General features: G+C 37.9%; 1 protein-coding gene across 11 annotated transcripts in view; it reads right to left on the bottom strand.

Annotated features, from left to right (window-relative positions):
* Nucleotides 1–25399, bottom strand: part of TBC1D1 (TBC1 domain family member 1) — a 122851-nt gene that overhangs the window by 33390 nt on the left and 64062 nt on the right. For 7 of the 11 annotated variants that reach the window (XM_030021243.1, XM_030020935.2, XM_030021878.2 and 4 more), the window contains 10 exons: nt 23686–23790; nt 22925–23057; nt 21429–21520; nt 19685–19795; nt 16978–17106; nt 14782–14868; nt 12751–13040; nt 10892–11020; nt 8403–8522; nt 7081–7220 (listed from right to left, as the gene is read on the bottom strand). In XM_030021243.1, the coding sequence (XP_029877103.1) occupies nt 7081–7220; nt 8403–8522; nt 10892–11020; nt 12751–13040; nt 14782–14868; nt 16978–17106; nt 19685–19795; nt 21429–21520; nt 22925–23057; nt 23686–23790 (1336 nt within the window). The remainder of the gene's footprint in view (nt 1–7080; nt 7221–8402; nt 8523–10891; nt 11021–12750; nt 13041–14781; nt 14869–16977; nt 17107–19684; nt 19796–21428; nt 21521–22924; nt 23058–23685; nt 23791–25399) is intronic. The other 4 variants (XM_030021418.2, XM_030021515.2, XM_030021600.2 and 1 more) reach the window with 4 other exon arrangements.

The following is a 25399-nucleotide window of genomic DNA, read 5'->3' as shown; positions in this document are numbered from 1 at the left end:
TGCTGGAGGGGTAGGTAGAGAATCCGGGAGTGAAGCTGTGTCCGGGAAGAAGGGAGGGATGGAGAGAAGGTGTTTTGAGATTTGATTTTATTTCTTATTACCCTACTCTGGTTGATTTGGCAATAATTAAGTTAATTTTCCCCAAGTCGAGTCTGTTTTGCCCGTGATGGTAATTGGTTGAGTGATCTCTCCCTGTTCTTATCTCAACCCACGAGCCCTTTGTTATATTTTCTCTCCCTTGTCCAGCTGAGGAGGGGGGAGTGATAAAGTGGCTTTGGTGGGCACCTGGCGTCCAGCCAGGGTCAACCCACCACACACTTACACTACCCAAGAAAGGATGAGGCCAATAGGAACAACGGACCAAGATGGAATTTGTACAGCAGATTCATTTATTTATACCCAGCTCTTTGGCTTCACGTGGCAGCGCTTCAATCCTAGAGAGCAGAGCATCCCTACGCTCCAAAAGGATCAAAAAATGCATTATACAAAACTCTCATGTGCAAAGATGAAACACAAAACAAAGTACAAAAGATTACGAAGAAAGTATCATGGTATATTACTACCACGGACCACACTAAAGGAAGTTTGTAAATGAAAAGCTGGTGAATGACTGCAGTAGTAATTAAAACAGACAATATTTGACTGGTAGTGTCGAACAGGAAATTTCATTAGCTCCAGAAGAAGCTACAATGAAATAGTGCATTTGCTGGGACCTATGGGAGGACATTAAAGTATTCCAACAGTGAGTTATTAAAATGTTGCCTTAAACCGTATTTTTTTTAGGAAATTTCATTTGTAATTGACTAGAAAAAAATCTTAATTGATCAATAGTTTCTTCTTCAATCAACCTCAGTATTAAACAAGGCTTTCCAAAAACAAGAAGAAAAAAAGGAAACCCACTAAGAGAAACCACACACACAAAGTAAAAAACAACAGAAGTGACAAACCCACCTAAAAGCCTAAATTTTAAAAACATTCTTTCAGAAGCACTTAGTCTAACCAACCTCAAATACCAAAAACAAGATAACAAGATTCATCTTTGACTAGAAGCTGCAACACTTCACGTAGAAAAGAAGGGCTTGTTTTATTTTTATAGGAAGCTAATAGGAAGGAGGCTCAAATATAATGCATTACTGTCATCCTCACTATGGAGTTGGTTACACATGGCTCTCTGTAGTGTACCAGTCACATCTGCTCTCCAGGGTTAAGAAGTCAGGCAAGATATGGGGAGAATGTGGAAGGAAGAATTCCATTAAGCATTTTATTTTCTGAATTACACTGTTTTTCTTTGTTGCATTTTAAACACTCCAAAATTCAGCTTAGCAAACAAACAAGAGAATCTTTACAGTCATGTAAGATTGAATTGCCCAAAAGAAAGGACTTTCACAACATCCTTAGTTAGTCCTCTTCAGATTTTCCATTCAGGTAGTACAACATGATACAAAATTAAAGAGGAACTGCAAACTTCTATAACCAAGGATATAATATTCTTTTTTTTTTTTTTTTACACAGATGTCTGGAGTATTTGATTTCATAACCAAGTATGGTACCATTACCAGGAGCCTTCTGTTACCAGAAAGCTTCAGATATGGAACCACAAGAAGCACAAGTTCTTCTAGTCTGACATACAGTGGCTGAATAAGGAATTATTGAAAAATTGTGTATTTCAATATGGTTGATTAAAATCAGGTCTGAGAGATGCTTTAGAGTTTGATTTTTCTTTTAAAGCCAAGAGCTTCTTAAAAAGTAATCCCTACCTCCAAATTCAGCCCATTTACTAATATAATCAAGCCCCTAGAAATGAATGCCCTGGTATTTCAATGGGTACAGAAGCTGTCACACATTATATGTGATACTTAACTGCTTATAGCCAAGCTCCTATGCTGCAAATCAAGTTATGAGTATATATTTGCTCTGAGACAAACTTAATAATCAATTCTAACCACCTGGCTTTATTACAGCATTTACAAAGCTAGTCATTAGTTAATTAATAATAATTTTGCTGCTAAAAAAAACCCATTAAAACAGTATCGGAGGATGCATTACAAATAATTTACACTGCAAATATTCTAAGTACAGAATGCTAAAGCAACAGTTTACAGTATTTGCAATACTACTACAAAATGATTTAATATTTTAGCTTAAATAATGGAAGAGATATAACCCTCACCACAAAGCACATAAACAGATAGTTAGGTGCTAACTACAACTGGTTTTAAGAATAACAGTTCTTCAAATCCAAACTTTTCTTCAGCACTTTGGATTTAACAGTTTGCTACCTCTGTCTGCCAGGGACTAAAACCCAATTCATTTTAATGAATGAGTCAATTTTTTTTTCCTGAACAGAGATACTTGTACTTTCTAAAAGAGTTTTTTTCTGCAAGTCAGGTTGTAAAATACTATGTAGTTGTTCTGGCTCAAGTTCCTTTTTTTCATCTGAATCTATTTTCTGAGTACTGCTAAGCAATACCAAGCACCTCATTCCTCCAGATTGCCATTTCTTTCACTGTTCAACATGTAACTCCACACCACTGCCCACCTAAAGCAAATCTCCCATTCTCCAACCTAAAACTGACACAGCTGTTATAAAAATCTTGCTGTCTACTGCCAACACACTTCCCACAGCAAGAAAGCTCATCACAAGCACTATCACTTTCCCACCATTTACTTCAGAAAACTATTCACACTCCCTCTAAATCTAGCACTTGAGTTTACTCTGTTGGGAGTTTCTGACAATCTGCAAAACAGTTCTCCCACTATGACCAATTCTGAACAGTCAATATGTGAAAATTGTAGTGAAAATAGTCCACTGCACAGAGATCTGTAGATGCTGAATAAAAGTATGCAAATATCCTGCTGCACTGCAGTGCAAGGTGAAGTTTCATGATCACTCTCCACTGATGTAAGTGTGTCCTGCTCCTCAACAGGGTAAGAGCACCCACCCTCAGCTTCCAGACACATGTCCCTGTCTGCCTCCCTGTGCCTGCTCTAGTGCTTGTCTAATACTGTGAGTGGGACTAGAAAACTGATCCAACAGAAAACTAATCACCTTTTTTGAGTGAGCCCATACTTCAGCTAGTTTAAAATGATCACCAAGTTGTTCCCTTCACCTTTTTTACCAGCCAAGACAGAGAACTAGAAGTCCTAAATCATTTGCATAGCCACAGAATATGGCTCTTGTTAGAGAGACTCTACTAGAAGTATGAAGATCTGGCTGCAAGTAGGGTGGGCAGGTATAAAGGTAAAAATCAAAGAACTGAAGAAACACTGTTACTACTTAGAGTGTTTAAGACAGTGAGTGGGAGAGCCAGAGTGAATTTTGTGTACTCATATAAAGAAAACAGGCCAAAAAAGCTTTAGAAAAAGAGATCAATGAAAACCTTCATTCAAAAGAAATATAGTATTGTAACAGATCAAAGTGTGATCCATTTTGTAAGTGACCTGTGCTTCTCTTTTTCCATCTGTCCACTTTGCAGGATACAACACTCATTCCACCCCCACAAATAAATAAAAAAGAAAAATATCAGAGGACACGTCACTGAGTGTATCTCAAGGTGGTGGTGAGAGAAACGCTGCCCCCCCAGTGCTCCACACCACCTGCAGCAGCACAACCATTCCCCAGGAAGCAGAGAACAGCAGGAGATGAGGTTGGACATTTGAACTGTAGCTTGCTACTGTAGAACTAACATACTTCAACCCTGCAAACCTCCAGCTACCAGCTGGAAAGCAATAAAAATACCTACAGATCATTTCACCTATGCAGAAAATCCTTTCTAGATCTCCCAACTGGAGATCAGCCTCATCTTCAGGCTCACCAGAGATCACCTGGCTGTCCTGTCAGGCAGCAAATTGCGTAATGCTTCTCCAATGTGCTTCGTGGTAAAGTTATGTACAGAAGCAGGGGAAAATAGTGGGGAAAGGGGAAAGCGGCAGCACCCACAAGCAGGAGGTGGCTGGAGGAGGGCCTGCACATGAGACATTGCTCCTGTAACAGCTGAAAGTAATGGTTTCCTGCACCCGAGGCTTTCTGTTGTCTCAGAGCACTCTCCTTGCCTGAGCGTGGCTGAATTGAGTCCAGTCATCAGGCAAGGCAGGAATCTCAACTGGCAAGAAAAAAATGGCTTTCTACTGTATCTATTTGCAATGTATTTTTTTTAACTCGACTGATTTGGTACTGTTTTTCATTTTACTCCTGAACTAGTAAGAAATGAACACCCTCCTTCACTTATAATAAAACCCTTCTTTTAAATAATGGTGTCTGCAAAACAGTGTGCTCTCTGCCTGGTAATACATGATGCAACCAACAAAGCACAGCCAGCAATCATGTCTCTCCAGCTGAGCTACAGGAAATGAAGTTTTAGCTCAAAACTACTTATGAGCACCTCCTAAAGAAGTAAAGGATCCATAAGTACAAGACAGGGGGACTCAAAGTGCTGTCAGCTTCACGTGGTAACTCAGGACACTAGACATCTCTCAAGTTCAGAGCCTCATAAGATTAAGCTCAAAATTTCTGCAAAAGCTATGTACCAGTTATCTGGGTTTTCTTTTCTTTTTTTTTTTTTTTTTTTTTTTTAACTTTTAGTACATACACCTTCATATCCTGCTGTGTTAATCACACAGAGAGTGGCAACGAACATGATGCATCTTGAGATTCATCTCACCACTTGCCTATACAAATGGAATCACAAATGTCAGAATCCAGATCTTTCTGTGTGTATAACGCTTAAAGTTGTCCCTATTTCTTGTGACATCTTACACATGCATATTTACTGATTACAACCCAAAGAAGTTACAGCCACAAAGCAGTTTCATTTTGTTGACAGTGCCTGCCCACACGTGGTCAAAGCAACATGTAGTTCAGGCACACTGATGGATTTTACGTTTAATACAAAGTTTAGTAAAGCAGCCTATGATAAGCTTGAAAAACTTCATCATCTCTGACTCACAGAGATCTGGGTCTCTTGGTTTGCTGACTTACTAACTTGTAAAAAAATCCCTAGCCTTTTTCCTTACTGCTTTCCTGCAGAGTACCCTGGAATGGTGTGTGGGATATTGCACTTGAATGGAGAAATTGCTCAGTGGAGTCACAGTCTATAAAGGGAAACTCATGAATGTTCCCTTGTTTCCCTCTCTTCATTCTTACTTTTGCAGAACACGACAAAACATGTTATCTTTAAAACCTTCTTTGCCCTCTGTCCAATTTGGCTGAAACTGATCTTTTGGTGATACATCAGCTACTCACATAAATTCTTTTTCCAAAGGGAATCAGTCTAAAAAAAGTGAGGAAGGCTTTTTTTTTTTTTTAAAAAAAAAAAAAAAAAAGGAAGTACAGGTAACTTTTAAAATCAATAAACTCCACTGCATGTGCTGCTTCTCCTTGAGAGAATATGAAAGAAAGAGGAACAAGATGATGAATGGTAGCTAGTTACATTTACTTTGGCACTACAGAGGTTACTAAGTTAACTGTTGTGGTGAGTCCAATGTAATATCTGTACAGCAGCCCTCTTAAAGGCTACAGAGACTGGATCATGAGTTACTGTCCTTTGCTGCCAGAAATGTTCCAGGAGATGCATGAAAATCCAAACAGAAAAACCCAATACTTATTATGAATAAAAAAAACCCCTTAACTCTGAGTTTTCTCCCTCTCTTCATAAATTGAGTATGTACATTGGAACAAAAACAGAAAAAGAAAAAAAAGTGAAGAAAAAGGCCTGACATTTTAAATTGGTCCTCCTATTAATAGCTCTTCCTGTTTTCCATTTTGGCCACACTTGTTTCTCCAACTATTCTGCTTATCCAGTTGTAGGTTGTTGAGATTTTATCCTGCAGCTATTACACCTCAGAGGAAATGCTTGGATAGGCAATTTAGGTGGTTTTTTCCCTATTTAATATGGGAAGGTTTTGTGGCTTTCAAAAACAAGTAAGACTATTTCCAGTCACAAAAAGATGCATCAAACCTGCAAAAACAGTAGCTTCACAGAACAGCTGAGGTTGAACAGCTCCTTCATATGCGTTGAAGTATAGGAGAGCATTTCACATGTATGTTTATACAACATGCTCTTGAGATCGCTTTGTTTTGAAGTACACTAAATTTGAGAGGCATCTATGCCCATATACAGCTTACCCCATTGTCAGTCAAATTACCTTGCAAGCAATGCATTAACAGAAACACTTTTGTTATGTGCTGTGTCCAGTTAATCAAGGTCTCTCTTTAAGATGCAAGAAAAATGTCTCAGTGACATTAAGATGGTTACTTTTTACTACATTTACTATAATGTACGGTTCCCTCCTGTTCCCTTATACTTTTTCTTATTTCTTATACAATGGCCTTAGCGATCAGTTAGAAGGTAGAGCTTGCAGAGCTCAAGCTGTGAAATTCAAACTTTAGTGAGCAAGAGACCATTATCTACAGTCACAAGCTTCTCTGAGGCATTCTTGGCCTCAGCATGTGCTGCACTATCTGACTCAGATAAAGTGAGATGCATAAAATGATGCACCCACATGCTCACGTGCAGTGCTTTTTTTTCTAGTCTGTGGTTCTTTAGGTCTGCAGAATTTCAGTGATATTTCAGAGAACAGTGGATAACTATGGCTCAAGTGGCAAATGTCACAGACTGGAGCAGCATACATGAGGTCAAATTCAGTCTGGTATGAAGTACACACTACAGACCTCACGTGAGGTCATAAAAGAAATTTAATTTCTTCTGCTAGGCCTGGATTTTTCTAGCCCATAGTTCTATACTCCAGCATGGAAAGATGAAACAGAAGCATCACCTTTTCTTCAGAGCAATACCTGGTGATACATTTTTTCCCCAGAACTCATTAAAATAGTACACATAAAAATAATTTCTTCTCTGGTTAGTTAATTTGACACAATCGGAACTATGTTAGGCAAGAAGCTGAAAAATAAAAACTCAACAGCTGATGAGCTTGGCATGACCAAAAAGTAGGTGGGAAACTGCAAAGACAGGACAAACAGAGCACTGGGCGAGTATGTCCACTCGGTAGACAAAATGATCCACACTTCACAGACTACATCCACTAACAAGGTTCATGGGAACAAATAAACACAGACTTTACCATCATATCGGCTGGGAGAATCACATGCTTTCTGAGGGGTTGCCACTCGCAGGAATATCTGTTGCCTCCATGAATGCCGTCGAGTCCTTACAGGGCTGTCTGCACCAATGGCCTGCTGGCTGTGTTTGGATTCGTAGTCGCTAAAATTGCAGAACACAGAGTGGCTTGTGAGTAGGTTACCTGAATCTGCTAGTAACAGTGACAGAGTCTTCAGTGAATACAACACAAACCATCAACTAAGGGGTGCAGTGTGCTGTGCATATGCTGGGTCAAGCTCTTAAGTGTTAGGTAGGTGAAGCTTGCTTTGTGGCAGCAGGCTTATACAAAGCTGCAAACATCACTCAGGGTCATCAAAACGGGCTGGCAGCTCTGTGCATTCTGCTTTCTTCAGTTTTAATTAATTTTCAGCTTGCTTTGCAGCAGTGTACTAAACACAATGCATTAAAGACACATACACCATAATGTATCTTTACCACTCTGCTATTTAAATGCCATCCACAAAATCTAGCGATTATTCATAGGAGACACAAAGAACTGCTGATGCTTTTTATCAGCACACATCAAGGAGCTTTATAAACACTGACTAAACTTCCAACCTTCTGTGAACTGGGTATGTAATCTATTCCCTCACAACACAGACCTGGAGCAAAATTTTTAACCTTTGTGTCCGCAAGTCATCATCTGAAATAAGCAACAAACTCGGGAACAGTGTCCAGGAACCTTGGATGTTACTCCTTTGATGCAATCCACAAAGTACAGAGAGAGGTTTTATTCAGAATATTAAATGAAATAGTGAACAGCAATGCTGCTTTCCTGTTAAAAATCCCACTAATAACTTTCACCCATTACATCTTTAAACTATTCATTGCTTTATTCCAGCCATTGGCTAAATGGTTGCATGAGTCTTTGTTGAAGCTGAAAGGGATAAATGAACTTCAAATAGCTCTGGCAGCAAGTGGGAGGAGCATTTTACAGGCCATCCTCTCCTTCCAATGTGAGGACACTGACATTGCTTAGGGTGAACCATGTATATTCTCTTAACTGAAAACGGCTAATACAGTGCCTTGGCAGGAATAATCACAGAAGTACATAGGTGGAAGTTGCATGACCATTACAACATCAAAATGGTTAAGTTCTGCAGTCTTAATGGGAGAAGAGTCTGGGATAGCTCCATCCTTTTGACAGCAATCACATGCAGAATACATGCAAGTGAACTGTTGAACAAATCAGGTTTTGCACGTGTGAGAAGCATTTAAAATATTTCAGACAAAGCAACCTTTGAAAATACAGTTTTACCTCCAGGCTTTAAGAGAGAACCCTACCTTGTTGTGCTCCTAAAGTCAGAGGTGTTATTTTCATCTACAGGAGCCAGAAATTTTAAGAAATTTGGCACAGAAGAGGAAGAATGAAGCCTTCTCCTTAAGGCAGTACGGTAGGAGATGCTGAGAGTGCAGTTGGGAAAAGTATAGTTTAGAACAAAGAAGTATAAATCCACAGAATTAAAAATAACACATACTGCTAAGTTTCAAACAAAAAGCAGCTAAATCCTGAAGGCCTGAATATCAAGGAAACCAAAGTCAAAACTAAAACTGCTAACAAAGTGCTACTTTGAAATACACATTTGTTTGGGCAAACTAAAATATTCCAATATAAATAAATGTACTTCCAAGTAAAGTAGTTATTCTTTATATCTATATCCCAAGATTTTTAGTGCACGTTTCAAGTAAATTCCTTTAATCTAATAGGAACTGACGCCAACTTTATCATTGCACATTTACTTAAATATCAGTTTCAATGATTGACTAAGTTTGGGGGAAAAGGTTAGGAAAAGCTGACCCTGATAATCATTGTGCTAGCAAATGAAAAATAAGACTTTGGCAAAAACCATTTTGTAAAGCATTAACAGGGTTTTATTCAGACAAGCTTGGAACTTTTAAGTTAAAAGCTGAGCCTTCTGACTGATCATTTAGGACTGTGGCTCTATTTATGCAACAGACAGGAGTACTAATCAAATTTCATCAACAGTCTTGTGGCCAACGTAATTCTGCTCTTTCTTTTAAAATAACAGGCCCCCAACATACTCAGAAGAAGGTTAATAGAAGGAAGTAAGAACAAGTCAGATAACGAAAAGTTTCTGCATGAAATGAAAACACAGAAAATTACTTGGATGATGATACTGGAAGACCTTTTCTCAGAAGAGTACACAAAAACATGTGAGTAGGAGAATTTAATCATGAGAAGCTAAGTTTAAGAAATAACTGCTTCTGATAAACCATAATGATATATCTGGATGGCATTTAGCACTGTCTCCTGAAGATGTGACTGGGATGGGGGGAATACTCTGGGATAATCACTAGTATGAAGTGAAGCTATTTAGTAGCTGGTACTGAGCACAAAGAAGATAAGGCTGTAGCATGGTGTGCCCTGCAAACAGGTTTTGCTTACAATTGCACTGTAAATCCATCACAATTACACTGTAATTTCACTTACAGAATACAATCAACTTGGGCAGTTTGACTTTATTGATTTAAACTCATTAACCCATTTGATATTCCTATCAATTTCAGTTTTCAGTCTTACTGTTTAAAGGTTCAATAAGGTATACCCTTAAATGACCATTGAAGGAGAAGTTGCTACTGTACGTGCAGAATGTACTTGGAAAAATCTACTTTTGAGAATTTAGCCTTCAGGATTAAAGTAAATCTTATTAAAATGAAGAGTGAAGAGGACATTGTAGCCTCACATTTCCTCCTCTGAGCTATACCATACTTCTGAGGTGAAGCTAAATTAAGAGAGATGCTAGTTAGTACTCAGCAAATACAGCTGAAGGAACTGGTGAAACAAGGTTCTCAGTTGAGTATTTTCTCAGGATCAGAAGAATCAGCACCTTGGTGAAACAGGAAACCTTCACCCAAGAGAACAAAACCAAACAATAAACATCAACAGCAGTAAAAATTGCTTGCCAATGGCCAGTGACTGTTGACAGTGCTTCTAAGGACATTTGGTCTCATTAGCCTTTTGAGCTAAAACAAGAAGTTTTAGCTCAATGGGTTAAGAAGGGGTTTCACGGTTAAGATTTTTAGGGAGCTACTTGTTTCAGGTTCTCAGAGAAACAATGGGTTAATGTCCTTTTCTCAATGTTCTCTATATGTATTTTTGTTCTAAGAAAGGAGGCACAGAAAAGTATAACTCGATATTGCTCAAAGTAACCAAGACAAATACACAAGCTTGTCGGTTGGGGTTTTTTGTTTGTTTGTTCTTGGTTTTTGGGGGAGTGAGTGGGGGATGTTGGTTTTTTTGTTTGTTTGTGGTTTTTCATTGTTTGTGGGGTTTTCGTATCGGCTCTCCACAGTCCTGCTATTTCTTGCCCCATTTAGTTAACTTAGTCAATTTGCCCTTAATGTCAGGCACAAAAGAATATTAACATGTTTCTGTGTTACCATGAACAAAGCAGAACAGAACTGAATGACTGAGGAGGGACAGAGTGAGCTGGATCACAGTTGGCAACTTATCCCTCACACAATTTAAGCAGTGCTGCTGTCTGCTGCATAACAACAAGTTGCTTTGGAGCAACTGGCTCTAAAGAAAGTCATGTGTCCATGTGTCTGAAAGAATTTCATTTATTAAAACAAAAAATTATGTAAGTAGCAGCTCTACACTCAGTAGCGGAGCAGTTAAAGAGTCCCTCTCCCATAAAAATCTACCACCATTGGTCTATATTAAATTATTTTAATTATTTACACTATAGAGCTTCATATTTATAACATGCTAAAAAAACCCTACCCCAAACTACGTATAGGTTCTAGCTCACCTCTTTTGTGCAAAATGCCCACTTTGTTCTCCACTTGAATTATGCCTTAGATATTTAAAAAAGTTGGGTGAAGAGGCCGAGGGATTAAGACGAGCTAGAGTAGGAGAACGCGTAAGTTGACCAGAAGAACTTTTAGATTCGCCGACAGATGCATTCAAATCATATAGTGGGATTCCAACCAGAGCGATGGAGTTGAGGTAGCACAAAGAACAAAACACAGTAAGAGAGGAAAGGGTGGGGGGAAGTGAAATCCCTTCTCTAATCTTTGAAAGGAACCTGGCATATACAAATCAACCATTTCCTATGTTTTTCACAGTTAATGCAGTAAGAGGCTGAACATTTTAACCCAATCAGCAAAGTCCCAAATACAGACTTACAGGCTTCAGCAAGGCATTTCAGCATATGACTAAATTTAAACTCCCAAAAAACTGTCACTGACACACCCCTTTCTTCTACCTCATATGTGCTTCCCCATGGTTTCTATGATAAAGTCAGGCATATGATCAAGAGTTCTAATGGATGAGAAGTGAAATGCTACATGAAGAACCGAATTTATTTATACTTTGGAAACAATTGAGGTAAGCTGTTCAAAAACACTCATAAAATGTACAAGACTTGTTAGAAGTCTACCATTCCAGTGATTTTTAAGAACCTTTAAGTATACTTTTCTTCTAAATTTTCCATTTCCCCTGGTTCTGTACATTTGCTATGAAAGGGAAGCAACAGTGATTACTTTTTGCTTTGAGTTATGTGAGGGAGGAGGCAGTCAGGTCTTACTAAAAATTATATGATCAAACCCAAATAGAAATAACAAAGGAAGTGAAAAATATACTTAATTTCTAGCTGCATTCCTATAGTAAGATAAGAACTGATTGAACAAGCAGCTACAAGGATCAGGGCAACTCTCATGAAGACAACAGACCAACAACACAAGTCCTAAACTGCACTACAAAAGCATTCTAATATTTTAGAACTAAAAAGGTTCAAAGAAGGGACAAAAAGGCAACCCAGGTTATGTTTCCTTTCAAATACTACAATTCTCTTTTTTTCACTGTCATCACCTATTTCAGGCATTTTTTTTTTACTGTCCTGCCTCCTGCAGGGAAAAATGAGCTGGAACACATACAGATTTCCTACTGTCTAACTTGCGTAAACGAGCAGTTTTGGCAGTAAAACAGAAGCCTACAGACAGAAATGTTTCCATAGTAATTGGAAAAAGCCAGATAGAGGGAAGGAAGACAACTGCCATAAAGTTAAGAGGAGACTTTAGAGATGTAGAAGCAGGCATTTGAAGGAGGATAGCTTGAAGAATATTAGCATGAAGGCAAGCAGTAGCCTGTTTTTGCGAGTAAAATCTACACAGGCTAATTGAAAAGCTAGAGAGGAGCCTCACCTCTATCAACAATTAGGCAATTTATGTCAGTTTTGTGTGTTATTTTAAAGTCACACATGAATTCACCAACTAGTAAGGTTTTCAGCATCACAGATGCTACTGGATTTTTCTCTATAAACAGACAACAAGAAGTAGCATTTATTTATACTGCTTGCAGATCAAAACAACGAAAATTAATGAATATTGCTTGCAAAAATATAATTGAACCCCCTGGGAGTAATCCTATGTTGTGCTTACACTTAGTTTTGTGACATACTGTGGAACTACACATCTCATGTTTTTCTCTCCCCTGTGGAGCACACAGGGATAACAGTGTTTTTAAACAGAATACCTACAAACCTCCAAAGAGTGACACACTGCTGCGATACATTTCTTATCCATTAAGAGGACATACCTGGTATGCAATTATCATCCCCAAATATGCCCTCAACAAACGAAATCACAGCCTGCTTTTAATAAGTCTTACTTTCTTTTGTGAGGAGTCTCTGTGCTCACTGAGTGGTACCTCATAAGTTTCCTCTGAGGAACGGATGGCGATGTTTCAACAGGTACCAGTGATTCCTGGCTTTCTGTTGGCAAATGACTCAGTGTGTTTGCTCGCCTCCGAAAGCTTTGCTGAGGTAATGGAACAGACTGCTCAACAGGAGAATTATCTGCACTGCTGGAGAGATCACACACTGATCCACTGGTCTTGACAGTGTTTTCTGTAGGAAGAGTAGGAAGTCTGTCTTTCTCCTTTTCACACAATGGCGGTTCCTAGCAGTGCAAAAAATAAGGTTATCAATACGTAGGTTTAGAATCAATCTTTGAGGTTGCAGTCCCATGTCATTTTTCACATCCCACAGAGACCTGCTTCAAATTTGCACATTTTTATCATGATAGCTCAAAGAAAGAATCTTTGATATTTTATGTCTTTGTTATTAATCATTTAGGTCAACAAATTACAATCTCCATTTTACAGAGAAAAAGTACTTTTGAGAGTAATTGTAGATTTTACAGTATGTTGAATACAACTCAGAAGAAATGGGGTCAGAACAGAACAGATGTGTCAGGTTTGGGTAACAGTGAGAGCAATGAAAAGGGTGTCATTTCAGAGCACTGTATATTTAGCACCCCATCTAACAATATAATATTCCTCTTGTCTATCCTTAGATTCACTCAAAGGACTTTAATCCTATGACCAGATGCCCATTTCAGTCCAAAACCATGCATTTTTCTCCATTCCCCACCTCGTGTGTTTCCTCCAGAGCTGGCCATTCTTTCAAAAACAGAAGCAGAAAGAGCAGACTCTTGATTACCTGAAGTCAGGAGTCCATAGGCAAATAGGCACTAGAGTAGAATCAATAGCTGTATCCAAGTCTGCAGAGTGCTAGGTTGCCTCCAGAGAAGATGACTGGCTGCTTCTATGCTGTTTCTTTATATTGTTTTATTCAGACTAAAAGCTTTCTAACCATACAAAGGGGGAAATTACTCCCCTTCTTGTTTTAGTTTTATGTTTCTTATGAATGCAATCCTGCATTCACAGTATGTACTTTCAGTGCTAAAACCAACCAGATTAGTATCAGCAGCATGGTAATTATTGCATTTGTTTTGCTGCACATTGTTGCAAGATTCAGATGGTGTCATATAATATTTTATTTCACATATATAGACTCACACAATAAGATATGTACATACAAAATATGTACTTATATACAGTACAAGGCATTTCAAATTCAAATGGAGACCCAATCGCACTGCTCTTTTTTATAGCACGGGGAACAGAATGAAAGGCCTGAAAACAACTTTAAACTTCTGGAGAACAGAACCACAGATTTACTATGAGTCCCATCTTGTCAAAAAGTATGGAAATCTCAAGTGAAACTCTACAGATAATAGCATCTTACACATCACCATTGTATTGACATGTGACTGCTATTTCTTAGCCTGAATCTCTGTTATCAGGGTAAACTGGGAAATTACTTTGTTCAAGTTGTCCCTCAGAGGACTCACACACATTCTAACATGTTACATATATGAAAATTGTTTGGGTAACCAACTTGCAAATTCTGAAAAACTTAAATATTGCTTTAAGCTGGGAAGGGGGGGGGGGGGGGGGGAATGAAAGGCAGTTGCTGATCCAAGACGCTGCGTGCAATGAATGCAGCTCCATCACCCTCAGAGGGACTGGGCACAGGAATAAAGACACACCCTATGGATCAGCAAGCAGCAACAGGACTCTTACAGGTCAGAAGAAAAGGACATACCTACTCTCCCTCCTCTGTGATACTGTTTTTATCATACTGTTTGGCTGTTCTGGGCTTTATTTCTTTTCACCCAGTGAAAAGTTAATCAGTTAGCTTGTCTACTCCCCCAAAATAATCAAAACAAAATGCAAGATGTTAGAACAGAACAGTTATATGAGCAGTTGGTAACTGCATTTCACATCTGACTAGTTGTTTCAGGGAATATTATCTGAAGTTTCTAAACAGGTACATTCACCCCAGGCTTTACTTACTTTACTTGTGCTGCTTAAGGTACTGGACATGGAGCTGTCCAAATCCACAGCACCAGAACTGTCCAGTGGACCTCTGGCTTTACTGCCCTGTAGAGATAAAGCACACCAGCAGTTAAGATTATGATATATGGGGCACAGCAAAAAGAGATCTGTCTAGCATAGTCAGAATCTGTAATTTTCAAAGACAGCATGAAAGTTAATTTCCTGAAATGCCTAAGAATAGCCTTTGCCCCCATGAGAAACAGAGGCTTCATTCAGGACAGTCACTGACATTTTAAAGGATCCTGTGGAATTAAGGAATTCTCATGGGCAATGATGTGCTTTCCATGATATGTACGTAATCACATATTACACACATGTACTACAACTACTATTAAAGTACCTTCTGTATTCCAAACAGGAAATTTTCACACTAGGTACTTCTTACCAGGATACAAAGAAACTAAAAGGCCATCTATTACAAAGGACTTAAAACGATATAAATTTAATAAACAGCAAAACATAATTTCTGGTATTATCATTTCAATGCCCACAAATCAGAAAGCATAAATATTTTTGTATAATCTGTTCAACAATATTTTTGTATAATTTATTTGACTAATGTTTTTATGTAACCAAGAGAAATATCAAGAAACCTACTGATGGTTCTTACGTGCTAACACAACTATGGAACTTTTATCTTCCTAACCTCAAATGGTATCTTTTTTTATGTTCTGAAGTTAAGGCTTATGTTCTCTTTGAACTGTTACTCCAGGTACAAAATGTTATCATCATTCACAGTAGTGACTACTCTCTCCTTGAAGCTCAGACAAAATGTTTTGCCTCAGATCTGATCAAAATCAAGAATTTCCATCAAAACAGCCATGACAGTGAAAGTGCAACCAATATATAGCTCTGCTCATGTGAAGACAGCTCATGCCAGTCAGGACAAACTAGCAAAAATTAGAACAGTAACTACTATAGTTAGTGTAACAACACTAACATTATGTTTCACATCCAGGACACACCCACAGCAGTATTTTTTGGAGGGTGAACTCTAGAAATGCTGGCTGGGAAGTAATGAGGGGAGACATTCAACTAAAAATCTTCTCTATATGTGTAATTATAACAGGGAGAACACGCTTTTGCCATAATTTGTTTCATGGGAACAGGTTAGATACAATGTCTGAAATAAGCTTTAAAAGCCTCGTTTTGTCACTACAAGTTGCATGTCTATGAGCCAAAAAACTGTACTAGATCTTGCTTCGATTTAACTGTTTGCTGATGAGAAATGAGAATGCCAAATTTTTGTTTCTTAATATTTGTTGTTTGGCATTCTGTCACAACTCTCTTTCTTAAAAAGGAAGAAGGTGTGATTTTTTTAATCCTTTGTCAAGCACAAGCCTTCCCAAGTCTCCTATTATTTTCCTCAGACTTTTTCTATGAGGTGCAAACAAGAATATTTGAATGAGAAGACACTCGTAAGTTTAAGGAGTGCTTAAACTTGACATCTGTTTTCTTAACCACTGCTGTATACTTTCAGCAGATACTTTCAGCCATCTGTTCATGATAAACATTTTCCCAACACATTTTCTTGGGGATCACTATCACATAGGAGTTCAAGTTTTTTCCACTAATAGGTATTGCCAGACACTGTTTACAAAGCGTTTTACCTGATGTGATATTGCATAAATGACTTCATATTGTTAGTGCCTTCTGAAGTTCTTTACACTCCTCGCCTTCAAATAATCTCTAGCATTTAAAAGTTCAGATGCCCCATTATTCATCAGTTCTGTGTCACTTATAAATACTATCCCATTAGGAATGCTTAGTCAGTTCCCTAATCACTTCCTTCCACATAAAGAGAAGTGAACAATTACAATTACTTTTTAATTTTCTAAATCTGAAAGAGAAATAAAACAATTGTCACTTTTCGTAAGTTCTCATGCTCAACTTCATATTAATTTTTTGAAATGCCTATATACACTATTTCTTATCTAGCAATTAGTTCACTTCTTCCAGGACTTGGTATTCTCTCTACCAAAGCCCTGCTTTGTTTTGTCTTCTTCTAACATGTACACTCAAATATTTTTGTCACTGTGCCTTAAATAACCACTTGGCTACAACCTGGAAGGATAACAAATATGACTTTTCTACCATTCAAATAAATAAAACAATGAAATTATGTTCAGAGGCAATAAACATGAAGATACTTACACGTGATAAAATACTTTCAAATGATTCTGTCAGAGATCTTTTTGCTTTGTTCTTTAACATATCTAATCTGAATCTCGGAGCACTGCTGGGCACCTCATTTACAGCATTCTCAGCTGGGGATTGTGAAGTCTGCAAGTGTTTAAAAACATTAATGTGAAATACTCAACAGCATGGAGCAGAATCTCAGTGAACAGTCTGAAGACTTCTGTAACTTGAATCAATACTTTCTCCTGGTGTTCTTGGGTTTTCATGCCTTTTTCTCTACCGATACTTATATTGAAGTTTAACAAACTATGCTAACATAAGACCAGGAAATCTCTTAAACGAAATGTGTTGACTGTAGTAGCATGCTTCAGAAGAATTGCCATTTTGATAGGGATTTATGGCTGTGTTGACAAATTTTCTTTAATGCCAAAGTACAACTGTACAAATTCTAAATGTTTAACAGATTAGAGATTTCTGATGGATTTACTTTTCTTCAGCCAAGAAATTAATCAAAATTGATGAAGCTCATAATTAACAAGAACTCACAAGTGTCTCCATTATATTAAAATGGGGCTTTCTAAGGGCCAGGAAGATGTATAACAATCTAACTCTTCTAAATATTTTACCAGTAGAAACACTTCCACCTTAAAGCTAACAGTCTATTGAGAGTTTTGGTTTTTAAATAAATATTTCAGTCCATTTCTAGTGCTTGTAAAGACTAGTGTATCAAATACAAAAATGACACTATGATGCAAATATTTGCATCCATCCAAACCTAACACCTGCAGTAGAAACCAGAGCACAGTTTTCAGTGTTACTTTTGGGGCTTCATCTTGAGACTGCCAGGCACCGTAGCCCTCTCTACCTGGCCCTAATTTCAGAGATCTGAATGCTTGATCTATGTAACTATTAGTACGTGGGCAGCTGAACAGCATGTCATCATCACCACCAAATAGTCCTGTCTAGATAAAATTTTAAAGCATCCTACTTCCAGTACGACAAAGTTACAGGCTTCTGTATTTTCTTTTTACCTTCGCTCATCTTATCCTCAAAGGGGAAATCAGATCCTGCCTGCTATTATGTTCTTATGAAAAGACACTTATTTTGAAGGTCATTTTTGTTAAATAAGATCCATGTACTAGTATCACATTTCATTTTTTTCCTCCCCTGATTTATATATTAAAAAAAAAAAGTGATGAAAAGCGTGACAGTGAATACCTATGTAGAAAAGAAGGGAAGAGGGACATCAGGGTGTCATGGGTTAATGATTGCTGAGACAAATAACCCTGCCAGAGTACGTGTTCAAAGGTATCTGCTATTACACAGCTCTGGAGATAAATTATCAGAGTAAATATAAAATGTTCTGCTAAGACAAATGATGGACTGAAGGCAAGTCAACTCTGTTCTTAGAGCATTGGCATCTTTACAAGCATCATATTAACCATTTTTTGTTGCAGGAACTGAGCAAACAGACTGCAGCAGGCCCTATGAATTTTCAAATCACACTGAAGGCATACTAAGATACTATCTTGCTTTGTATATCCCTATTTCCAAGCCATTTGTGACTGATAGCTATTTGATAATCAGCTGGCATTAAACCAAATAAAAATATTTCAGGTATGATGATAGAGGACCTCAGGCAATGTTTCTTCCTGTCATGCCATAACTACAGTGCTTTTTTCTTAAAAACATATTTCTGGTGAGGTGCTCAAGATAAGAAATCAGAGCATGAAATATGCAAAGTTTTCTTCCTGCTTTCTCAGGGAGGTCAATAATTAGCCAGTAAGCCATAAAAGGAGAAAAGATTAACAAAGTGAACAAATAGTAAATGAAGACTTGCTGCTACTTCCCCAATTTCTTCAGGGGTCTAATTACTCTCCATATATTAATTTGCTAGTTTATATCACAAACAGCCAACAGCAGTCATCATGATGGGTGGGACAGCCAGGATTTTTAAAAGGGTCAAATAATTGGAACTGAAAGTTTCCAGAGAATGGGTGCCGATCCTTCCTCTTTTGAATACAGACCTCCTCGAGGTGTCTTAAGTTAGTTAGTCACAAACCAAGGCAACCAAAATCATTAATCCCTTTTGAAAAACCTTAACTGTGCTGTATAAACAGCCAGTTAAACAGCACTGACGCAACCTGATAAAGAATGAAAGGTAGCTCAGCTCTTTGGAAATGGACGACAGTCTCTGCTCCTGTTTCTGCAGCAATCCTCCTCAGCTGCTCCTTGAGGCCACTTCAAATGGTGGTTTGCACACAAGAAATAAGTTCCAGCTGTCGAGTAAATGTAATAGTCTTTATCGAGGATCAAATCCAATGTGTTGTCAGGACACTGACTCACAGAGACAGCGGGATAGCAAATGCCACAGATGGGCTGAGAGCAATTACAAATTCATTATATATTCTCTCACATACATTGCATTTTCATTGCAGTGAGAAGAAAGAAACAACCAAACTAGTGGTCTACCTTGTCTGCATCTCTGCCTCCAAAGCCTGAAATCAGACTGTACCGGGTACCTCAAAATCTGAGATATGTCTGTTTTGGCACATGACAATAGCCTATGAATCACAAGCAAAACCAGTGTTCACCACTGCCTACAGTTTGAAGTTCCAAAATGCCAGTGATGGAAATTTGCCTTTGGAAAGATATAAAAATGCAATGGAAGACTTTTTTCGTGGCTCCTCCTTACATGAACTAAAACTGAATGACTACTTACCTGTTTTGCTTCCCCAACATGAACATGGTCCTTCTGTTTTTCTTCATACATGTTTCTCAAAACAGAGATAACCAACTCATTCTCTTTTTGATCATTTCTTGGTCTTAATTTCTTTAATTGAAAACACCACAAGCACAGTAATTATACATTTGTATTACAGTTAGCAAACATTTACTCTTTTCACTTTGTCATTGTCAATACATCCTTAGTGTAAGAACAAGTTCAACTTGGTTAATGCTACTACTCCAGTCCACCAGAGGACACCAGTGTCCCAGGCAAAGCAGCAACACAGCCAGAGAAACACTTGACCTCACTTCATACACGACAGAATTTACATCAAAGATAAAGGACAACTGTAGAGGTATCAAATTGCCACAAGCAAATAAAGACTTTAAAAAATATTTTTGCCAATTTGCTTTTGATGTAAAGAAAACCAAAACACTGTCGTTCTGAGTTTGTAGCACACGTGAAGTATTGTCTTGCAGTTATGATGCACAACCTTTTGCCTAGAAATCCTTCTCATTGGGCATTTCATTTTTCAGAAATGACATAGGTATCTTAAAAATTAGTGCACAAGGTGAACATATTTCTCTCTGCTGCATTCTATTTAGATCTGAATTATTGTACGAGAAAATGTTTTTAAAACTATTACAGAATTTAATCCCAGAAACCTAACTTTTGAAAAGCATATGCTGTTTTAAGCCTATTGATGTAATGCAGAGGATACAGTACGAATTAGCTAATGCCAGGGTAGCACATCAGATTAATAAAAATATCCTTAGAAAGACAGTTATCTAAAAATGCAAATCACAGTTACAACATATGGAGCTGTAAGAATGCAACAACTAAAATTTCAGGCAGTTCAACTCAAAAAAATCAGCTGAAAAAGATAGGCAGGAGAGATGTACTTTACCCTTGGTTTTATAAAGTTAATTGTTTGCAGACTCACCAGAAGCAATTATCAGTTTCCTGTGACTACTAGAAGGTTTAGACCATTAAAATGAGTGCAGAATACTAAAAGGCAACAGTGCCAGCTAGCTGCTGTATACTAAGCAATTACTTAGCTCATGGAATCGCTCCCACAGAGTAACTACCAAATTTGGTACTGGATGATAAACTGCGACATGGAAACACACCAAGAGACTGAATGACTCAAGAGAGGAAGGAAGTATTATTTTTATAAAAGTCTGAAATTTCCTAATCTTCAACAGTGTGCCAAGCCCAATGACGTTTCCTTCAATGTTCATCATCTGTCTTAAATCCAGCTATGCTTTCCTCTGTGCTCAAATGGACTTCATTCAGAAGATAAAAAGTTAAACATTTTTAGTTAGTTTAACAAGTATTAAGATCTAGGATAAATTTTAGGCAGGAACTTTTCTGATCTGGGAATGTTACAGTAATTTGTTTTGGTCAAAGTAACAGTTGAATATTCTCACAGTACAAGTTACTGCCTTCACCCACAGAAAAATCTGTGCAGTTTTAGTCAGTGAGAAGTCAACATTTTCATGGAAAACAACTAATATTAAGGGAAGAAAAATGAGTCAAATAAGCCATTTTCATCATAAGACAAGTTTTTAACAGCTCTAGAAAAATGATGATATTGAAATTAAAGCACAAGGTGATAAACAGTCTATTAAATAAAGATAATAATTCACAAAAAAATGAAAATAACTTTGGTGCTTCACACTGATGTTAGCAAAAACCATCAATTGCTTTAAAATCTTGAAGGAAACAAAGAGCTTACCTTAACCTCTTCAAAAACAGAGGCCTGCTCCTGGTTATTTAGTGTTGTTAGATGCTTTTGTAGTTCTAGTTTAGTCTTAGAAGGGTGTAACCCTACCAAGAGGAACAAAAAAGAACAAATCACAGGGTCAAATTTGTCAGAATTAATCGATCACAAAAATATGCACACAATTTAAGCCAAAGCTCATCAGTTATTTGAGCTGACCTATTGCATTGATTTCATAACAGGGCATTGGAAAGAACTCTAGGTTAATTTAAAGCTACTGCTGAACTCATGTCTTTAAAATGAGGGACACAAACGCTGCAACAAGGAGATTTACTAGGCACAGGCCAGGACTATATATACTCTTAGCTGAAGATTCCATTATCACACAAGATAAAATAAACCCACGATCTACTGCATTTTAGCAAACTGCTTTGTTCGTATTTTATGCAGTACTGCTTGGATTTTGCCTGTGGTATAAATATAATTTCCACTGATTTTCTCCAATTTGTATGCCTTGGTCTTTTCTGAAAAAGAGTAAATTTATTGCATGTTAGTTTAGTTCTTGCTTTGCCTCTTGCTGAAAACATTTACTGACAGTCTAAAGCAGACTACCATCTCAGATTATTTTTTTCTGCTCTCATCCTGGATTAAATTCCTTTCCTCTATTTTCTGTGGAAAAACAACAAACCCTCAACAGTATTTTGTACTTCAGTTTCTGATCATGGCATTTCTCCTTCAGAAGCAGATGATACGATTAACCAGATGGCATGATTAAGGGCATTAGGAATCATTTGCCTTTAAGAAATTTCTCAAAAATCATAGCTAGCTGAAGACCAAAATAGAGTGAAAAGTAGTTTTGGAAGTTCTCCAGTTTCATCAAATTAATACTAGATAGGTTTTAGTCCCACAAGCTACTGTCATGTGATCTGACAAGCTGGTGTTGCCCTTTATTCACCCCAGACATCGCTTAAATGAACAAATCCTAACTGTGAAATTTGCTGAAATGCAAAGAGGGTTTGTTTTTTTTTTTGTCTTGAACTTGTTTTCTGGGCAACAACTACAATTCTAACTGCTACGTTTTCATGAAGGAGCATAGATCAACACCACAAACATGCATATTAAAAGCATACTGTTCAGTTCATGTTTAGTAGTAGTGTAATGCCAGTATCTATGTGGATTCAACATGGCAGCAGGTCATAGCTATCGCAGCATATATTCTTGAGAAGTTCCTTATCTACAATCCTCTGTGTTTATATGGCTAATAAAGCCAAGCCAGCTGCAATTCAGTTATGTTTAGACTCTTAATTAGTTTTCAAAAATTCAACTAAAATACAAGAAAGAAACTTAACTTGACATTGCAGTCCTCTAAATAAAAAGACTGGCCTTCAACCCTTCATCCCAAGTCCCAGGCTCTTCTAAAGTATTCATTCCCTTAGAGTTTCACATGTAAGATTGTCCCCCAATAAAACTGTTAACAAAAATATTCGACCAGAAGGTTCTTCAAACCTCACCTTCTATCTTTTCACATAGTTTATGCAAGCTTTGCATAGGACATCCTTCACAGAGCTGGGGCTGTGCCTTGGAAGTTTGTTGCACAGCAGCTACGGTGAAAGCCTGTTTCAATGTCATCATGATTTCATCAACCTGAAAGGAATAGAGTGAAAAAGAACAGAATTTCACTCCTCCACTGAGTTTCTGTTTTCCTTAAACACAAACACAACAGTCTTTTAGAATGATACTGCTTGTTTGGGAATGTGTTTATGATTAAAGAGAAAAGCTGTTCTCATGCCATTTGTGCACACAAACACACAAGCAAGACAAAACTCATCGTGAAGTCACAGCTCTTCCAGGCCACCCAATTTTATTACTGTGGTCTAATAAAAGATACTGCCTCTATCTAGAAACCTTTTCTTGTCTGTGATAAAAAAGCTTACTGAAGTTGTGACGTACTGGCCTGACCTAGAGCACAGTAGTGTAGTCCTGATTTTCTAAACAGGTACACTATGAAAAAACCCTCTTCCATAAAAGAGGCATAAAGTCTAACTTAGTCTGTGCAATGAAAGGAAGTTTTATTGGATTTTAAAGGGGATTTTAACTTCTGCCTTCAAAAGAAATTAAAAGTTCCTTTGCAGACTGCTATGTTAGTTACATTTTAAAATCATATTTCTGAGTGGAGCAGGATTTGAAGACATTCAGCAAACTATAGAGCATGGAGCAACAGAAGACTTTCAGGGCCTAATATTCTAGTAGGCTTTTCTTTTCTTTCACTTACCAGTGCTTCATCTGTACACTGAAACACGTAACAAACAAAGTGGAAGCCTCCATTTTCTGAAGACTCTCTGCAGATGAACCCAAAGTGATCCACATGTCTAATTCCCTAGCACAAAAACAACAGTAATGAACCAGTCATATTTACTTTCAATGTTTTGTACCTCTATTTTTTCCAGTGACAAAAGCATGAGAGGCCCAACAGATAGGTTGCATATCTGTTACAGCTACATTAAAGTCATCTGGCCATTAAAAATCTATTCTGTTACAGAACCTATTACTTCCTGAATCTTTCAAATTTCACTTAAGTCAGAGGTTGTTTGTTGTTTTGTTTTGTTGGTTTTTTTTTAATGACTGAAATATAATAGATCCATTGGAGTACACTTACAGGGATGAATAAATACTATTCAAGATGTATTTTACCCAAATTGGAAATAGCAGGAGAAAAAAGCTCATTCTGGTTTTCTTTTCTTTTCCTTAAGTGGTCAACAATTGCTTTACATTTGTAAGAGCAAATCAAAGCAATAGTGAAAAATGGATAAACAATTTTTTTTTTTCATCTAAAGAAATGCTTGGCTAGTTAAAAAATGAAAATGGTTAAATATATTACTTAAAGGTCACTCATGGAAGCATTTATTTCTCCTAAAAGGCATGCAAATTCAGGCACAATCTACTTGCAACAATAGATAAATAGTACATCCTGGTAAAATGCTAAGAAGGTTTTTTAATTGCTGGGAATTTTTTTCTTTTATTAGAAGACTTTTGGATGAGTAGAGTTAGGTGATCCCAGTGCACATCTCCTCAGTGCACCATTCTTGGTTAAAAAAAAAACCCAAACAAACAAACAAACAAAACAAAACCAAACCAAACTTATGATGATGAATTACATGCATGGTGGTAGAGCCTGTTTATAGAAATTCAATTACACTCAGCACCATTTTACTACCTTCTAAGCTGTCATAGCACAACAATATTAAAGTCAGGTAAAGAGAAGTAACAAACTGTTGTATCAAAAAGCATAATCATGAATCATAGTAAATCAGAAATTTCAGTGAAATTTAAACAGTCTGAAGATGCCAAGCAGGACTTTTTTCTTGGGTTTTTTTGCTCTTTCTTGTTAATACTGCGAGAATCACTGAATATTCTCTTTTTCTTTTTATCATGAAGAAAACATTAGGAAAAAAAAGCATTTAAAAAGCATAAAAAGTGAATACTTCTATGAAACAGAAAGGTCAGGTGTCCAAAAAAAGAACATATTATAGCAACAGATATCCTGGGCTATCTCGGTAGCAATCCAAACAATTCAGTCAGCGGCGAGGCCCGCAGAGGCAGCGGTAAGCCGGCGGCTAAGCGCTGGATGGAGGCGGACGGGGAGGTTCCCGAGGCGCGGGAGCGCCGGGGCAGAGCGGAGGGACCCGGCCGGAGCCGGCGGCTCTCGCGACAGAGGCTGACGCGGCGTGGGCGTTGCCGGGGGCAACCGCGGGAGATTGGAACGGCCCCGAGGAGCGCCGGCCACCGGGAGCGCGGCGACCAGGGCGCGGCGCGGCAGTTCGCGCAGGCAGAGAGCGCAGCCCCCCTCTTCCTCTTCCCAGCTGGAGAAGGCTACTCAAGCGGTGGGCGTCGGCCCGGAGGGAGACCCAGGAACGGTTGCCACTCGGCTGAAAGCCATTGTTAGGAAAAATGTGGCAACGCAGACAGAGGTCCCATGTAAACGTGCA

The sequence above is a fragment of the Aquila chrysaetos genome, chromosome 1, assembly GCF_900496995.4.
Source record: "Aquila chrysaetos chrysaetos chromosome 1, bAquChr1.4, whole genome shotgun sequence".
NCBI lineage: Eukaryota > Metazoa > Chordata > Aves > Accipitriformes > Accipitridae > Aquila > Aquila chrysaetos.
This window is presented reverse-complemented; position numbering and strand designations above follow the sequence as displayed.